This window comes from Aquarana catesbeiana, linkage group LG05 (assembly GCF_042186555.1).
Source record: "Aquarana catesbeiana isolate 2022-GZ linkage group LG05, ASM4218655v1, whole genome shotgun sequence".
Taxonomy (NCBI): Eukaryota; Metazoa; Chordata; class Amphibia; order Anura; family Ranidae; genus Aquarana; species Aquarana catesbeiana.
The window spans coordinates 8,918,642-8,924,641 of NC_133328.1; the positions used below are offsets into that span (position 1 = coordinate 8,918,642).

Genomic DNA, 6,000 nt, shown 5'->3' on the forward strand with positions numbered 1-6,000 from the left:
GAAAGGGCCCTAAGCGATTTTCTCTCCTTCAACCCGCGTATAATGTATGGCCTTGCCCTATACCCCCTGTTGCGTTTGCTGGGCAGTACCACCCAAGAAAATGGGGGCCAAGCTGTACCCGCATCGCAACCATACAGCCATGTGGGCTTTTAAGGGGTTAAAACAGGCAGAAACAATTCCTCCCAGACACCTGTCAAACACCCTATGAAAAGTAATCCGCCACTGATCGCTCTTCAGAGGGCAACTTTAAATGTAAAACAAGCCCGAAAGATACATTTTATCGGTTGTTTGAAAATATCAGACCAGAAATATCAGTGCTGCACCTCTACCGAGCTCACCTTCAACTGATCCGTCAGGTCCAGATCTTTTGTCTCTTTCAAGCCCAGCGGGATCATGGGAACGCTGATCACTTCACTGCAAACCACAAAAAAAAAAAAAAAAAAAAACATAAACACATTTAAAAGAAGAGAGAGGAGGTCAGACTGCAGAACACAACTCATCCAATCGGCTGTCTGGAAAACTCGATCCAATCATTTTGTCCACCACACTGACATGCCGGCACGGGGCGGTCCACAAGAAGAACGGCGAGACGTAGGAGAGGGCGACAAATCTGCCAGCGCAACAGAGATTTTGTTTAATTTCCTCCATAAATATTAAAACAGGGATCAAAGTATTTAACCCCTTCAATACCGGGAACTTTCACCCCCTTCCTGCCCAGGCCAATTGTCAGCTTTCAGCGGTCATGCTACACTGTAACCATGTGACATGGTTATCATTTTTTTTTTCACACAAATAGAGATTTCTTTTGGCGGTATTTAATCACCGCTGGGGTTTTATTTTTTGCTAAACAAAAAAAGACTGAAAATTTTGAAAAAATAAAATAAAAAATAAAAAAATGCATTTTTCTTTGTGTCTGTTATAAAGTTTTGCACATAAATAATCCCTCTTTATAAAATTTAGGCCAAAATGTATTCTGCTACATTTCTTTGATGGAAATAACCCAAATCTGTGTATATTATTTAGTTTGTAGGACTGAAATATGATCAATCCCGATGTACTGGCGGCCAATCTCATTTCTTGAGGCCCAAACCGTACAAATACCCCCCCCAAATGACCCCCTTTTTTGGAAAGCAGACAGTCCGAGGTGTTTCATAAGAGGCATGACGTGTTTTTTGAAGTTGTAATTTGTCACAATTAGTTTAAAAATCGAATTAAAAAAAATTAAAAATAAAAAAATTCTCCAGTGCAGTGTCATGATATAACGGGCGTGGCGGTGATCAGAGACACCGACTGGTGACAATATGTAAACAAAATTAAATAAAAAAATATATTTTATTAACAATTTTTTTTTTTTTTTTTTTTTACATACAGTACAGTATTACACTACTACTCTATGATTGCTTAGAACAGGGGATTTTACAGTTTTAAGCAATCATTTTTTTTTCCTTTATAAAAACTATTAATTTAGTGTTTACTATTGTGATTAGCTGTGATTGGCCACTGCTAATCACATGATACTGGAGGGCTGTGATTGGCCCCGTCTGTACCATGCGATCACTGTGACCAATCACAGGGCTCCTCACTATAGAACACAATGAATGGCATGAATCTAAGCCTCTCATTGTGTACAATTGTCATGTCATGTGCTGTGATTGGCCACAGTGATCACATGGTACCAGCAGTGGGTCGGTACAGTGATCTGTCTTCGGCTATGTCCGGTGGACACAGCGGGTGACAGATCTCGCTGGAGCGCGGCCCAATCCTGGGAGGACATCAGATGACATCCACCCAGGGTAACAGGGCTCATATTACAATAGGCCGGGCTCTTGCCTCCTCTGTGTAAGGGTTTTGCAAAGAGTGGCCCCGATCCTCCTCTTCTGGGGTCCCTCAGCGGCGCTCCTGGCTCCTCCTCTTCTCGAGTGCCTCCCACGGAGAGCCTCTTTCCATGGGGGCACCCATGTGGGCGCCCTCCTGAGTCTTGCTACTGCTTCCATTGACATAGACAGCTGGACTCAGCCCCCCCCCCCCCCAGTCACTGGATTTGATTGACAGCAGTGGGAGCCAATGGCTCCTGCTGATATCAATCTATCCAATGAGGAGAGAGACAGCGGCTGGGCTCGTTCTCATCACTGAAACAATCGGGATCAGGTAAGAAAAAAGGGGGGCTCCGGGGGGCGGCTGCAGCACAAAAAGGTTTTTCACCTTAATGCATGGTATGTATTATGGTGAAAAACCGTGAGGGTTTACAACCCCTTTAAAGATAAAAAAACCTTCTGTGTGCAGCAGCCCCCTCAATACCAACCTGAGGTCCATCTAGCTCCATGTTGCATAAGAGACTCGGCTGTCTGGGACTCCCCTCTTTATTGACGGAGACACACAGGGGGCGCAATTGGCTCCCACTGCTGTCAAAGTCAGTGAGCCAATGAGGAGAGAAAGGGGGTGGGTCGAGTCTTAGGTGCCCCCCATAGCAAGCTGCTTGCTGTGGGGGCTCTCAATGGGAGGGAGGAGCCAGGAGTGCAGAAGAGGGACCTGAGAAGAGGAGGATCCGGGCTGCTCTGTGCAAAACCATTACACAGAGGAGGGAAGTACAACATTTTTTTTTTGGGGGGGGGGGTTAAAAATAACAATTAAGATTTTAAAGCAGAACTCCGGGATTTTCAAAAAATCCCCCATTACTAACCCCCCCCCACATACACACACTAAACAGTTATTAGATTTGTGAAATTTCTGTAGCTGGGAGGACACACGGTCCCTGTGCTGGAGGATGGAGGCCTGTAGCTGGGAGGACACACGGTCCCTTTGCTGGAGGATGGAGGCCTGTAGCTGGGAGGACACACGGTCCCTGTGCTGGAGGATGGAGGCCTGTAGCTGGGAGGACACACGGTCCCTGTGCTGGAGGATGGAGGCCTGTAGCTGGGAGGACACACGGTCCCTTTGCTGGAGGATGGAGGCCTGTAGCTGGGAGGACACACAGTCCCTTTGCTGGAGGATGGAGGCCTGTAGCTGGGAGGACACACGGTCCCAGTGCTGGAGGATGGAGGCCTGTAGCTGGGAGGACACACGGTCCCTGTGCTGGAGGATGGAGGCCTGTAGCTGGGAGGACACACGGTCCCTTTGCTGAAGGATGGAGGCCTGTAGCTTGGAGGACACACGGTCCCTTTGCTGGAGGATGGAGGCCTGTAGCTGGGAGGACACACGGTGAGGTTACCTTTCATTCTGGTAGACATCCACGGAGCTGTTTAACTCTTCCAGCTCTTCTTTTAAAAGCTGTAGGTTGGAGTTGACGTAGCTGAGCTCCAGGGCCACCGTCTCCTTCACTTTGTGGTTTGTGGTCGCCCTGTAAGGATACAATACAAAACTGTGATATCCACCCTGAGGACTAAAGACATCATTACCCGTTACTGGAAAAAAAACAATCCAAACCAGCACAGAGGAGACGCAGCCCCACACACCAACAAACCATCCATTGGGTTTACAAACAAAAATATCATTTTGCATTTATGATTAGGTAGTAATTAGGGTTGCACCGATACCGATACAAGTATCAGTGCCGATACCGAGCATTTGCACCAGTACTTGTACAAATGCTCCAAAGCTTGACCCGATACTTGGGCAGCCTCAGGGACGATCGGTGCGGCGGTGGGGGAGTTACAAGCACCGATCTCCCTGTATAGCTTTTCTGAAAGCCGCTTCTCCTCCTCTCCCTTCTGCAGCTGTAATGGAGATCAGTGCCTGTAACTGCCCCACCGCTGCACCGATCACCCCCAGCTGTCCCCCTTTGTGCTGCCTGTGTCCTTCGGGCCCCCCGCGTCCTCCCTGGTTTTCCGTGTCCTCCTCCGGGTCCCCCTCTGTGTAGTCCTCAAGGTCCCCTTGCATCCTTCCCAGGTCCTCCGGTCCCCCCCATGTCCTCCTTGGGTTTTTCACCGGCCTCCCCCTGCCCCGGATCTTCAGGATGGAGAGCAGAGGAAGGAGCCGGTAAATCTGTAATTTACTGGCTCCTTCCTTTTCCTGAATGCTTCAGTTTATGAATGGAGAGGAGCCGCTGTCTCCTGTTCATTCATTTTTAGTGCAGCTGCTGAGAAAGGGACAGGTGAATCTGTGTTCTCAGGGGTCAAGTACGGCAAGTACTTGGAAAAAAAAAAAAAGGAGTATCAGTACTTGTACTCTGTCCTAAAAAAAGTGGTACCGGCGCATCCCTAGTAGTAATGAAGTAATGTTCTGTTTTTTTCTGCCCATTTAATGTCTGTTTAAATGTCTTGCAAACTAACCTTAGCTGCTCTGCTGAAAAAAAAAGTCCATTATTTACAGAGCTCAATTTTTCCAGCTAAAGTGCTTACATAACTCTATGGGGAGAGATTACTAAAACTGGAACACTCAGAATCTGGTGCAGATGTGCATCGTAGCCAACGTCTAACTTCAGCTTGTTCAATTAAGTTTTGACAATAAAACCTGGAAGCTGATTGGTTACTATGCAGAGCCGTATCAGATTCTGTGTGCTCCAGTTTTTGGTACTAACCCCCCCCTTAAAGAGTCAAAACATTGACTTTCTCTCCCCCCCCCGCCCCCCACATCTTTCCCAGAAGTACTGCAGAGTTATAATTAGGAATAGACAGTCTGACATCAAACAGTTTATGCAAAGCAGTCTGGCTCGCCCTCTGCAGGCTCAGCCTCTGCAAAATACACTGAGCCAATCACATCAGACTATGTAAAATAAATAAATAAAAATAAAACAAAGGGAGCTTACACTCTAATTTCCCATAGGGAAAAGGGGGAAAGACCAACCTTTAAAAAGAAGAACTGCAGTCTGCTCACATAATTTGTAATAAAAACATCTTTGCCATTCTGAAGCTTCCCTCCAACCACTTTGCATATTATTTTATATATACTGTGATTCTGTACTTGCCAAATATGCTGCAGAAATCTCCTTCCACTGAGTCTGGCTGCAGCCATTTTAACTGTGGGCAGCTGAAGCTACTGCCTGTTCACTTTATGGACTTACAGAGGCACACCTCCAGCTCATTGACGCTCTTATGACTCATTCCCCCTCACTGGTAAATTCGATCGAGAGAGAGAGAGAGAGAGAGAGAGAAAAGAGAGAGAGAGAGAGAGAGAGAGAGAGAGAGAGAGAGAGAGAGAGAGAGAGAGAGAGAGAGAGAGAGAGAGAGAGAGATCGAGAGAGAGAGAGATCGAGAGAGAGAGAGATCGAGAGAGAGACCGAGAGAGAGAGAGAGATCGAGATCGAGAGAGAGATCGAGAGAGAGAGATCGAGATCGAGATCGAGAGAGAGAGAGAGAGAGATCAAGAGAGAGAGATAGAGAGAGAGAGAGAGATCGAGAGAGAGAGAGAGATCGAGAGTGAGAGAGAGATCGAGAGTGAGAGAGAGATCGAGAGTGAGAGAGAGATCGAGAGTGAGAGAGAGATCGAGAGAGAGAGAGATCGAGAGAGAGAGAGATCGAGAGAGATCGAGAGATCGAGAGATCGAGAGAGAGAGAGAGAGAGAGAGATCGAGAGAGATCGAGAGAGATCGAGAGAGATCGAGAGAGAGATCGAGAGAGAGATCGAGAGAGATCGAGAGAGATCGAGAGAGATCGAGAGAGATCGAGAGAGAGATCGAGAGAGAGATCGAGAGAGAGATCGAGGAGAGAGATCGAGAGAGAGATCGATCGAGAGAGAGATCGATCGAGAGAGAGATCGATCGAGAGAGAGAGAGATCGAGAGAGAGATCGAGAGAGAGAGATCGAGAGAGAGAGAGATCGAGAGAGAGAGATCGAGAGAGAGAGATCGAGAGAGAGAGATCGAGAGAGAGAGATCGAGAGAGAGAGATCGAGAGAGTGAGATCGAGAGAGAGATCGAGAGAGAGAGAGAGAGAGAGAGAGAGATCGAGAGAGAGATCGAGAGAGATCGAGAGAGAGATCGAGAGAGATCGAGAGAGAGATCGAGAGAGATCGAGAGAGAGATCGAGAGAGAGATCGAGAGAGAGAGAGATCGAGAGAGAGATCG

General features: G+C 47.3%; 1 protein-coding gene across 1 annotated transcript in view; it reads right to left on the bottom strand.

The window, feature by feature from the left end:
- RHPN1 (rhophilin Rho GTPase binding protein 1) overlaps positions 1-6,000 on the bottom strand; it is a gene marked incomplete at its 3' end in the record, with an annotated part of 71,550 nt that overhangs the window by 22,498 nt on the left and 43,052 nt on the right. The window contains 2 exon segments of the mRNA XM_073629424.1: positions 339-414; positions 3,209-3,337. Coding sequence (XP_073485525.1) covers positions 339-414; positions 3,209-3,337 — 205 coding nt within the window.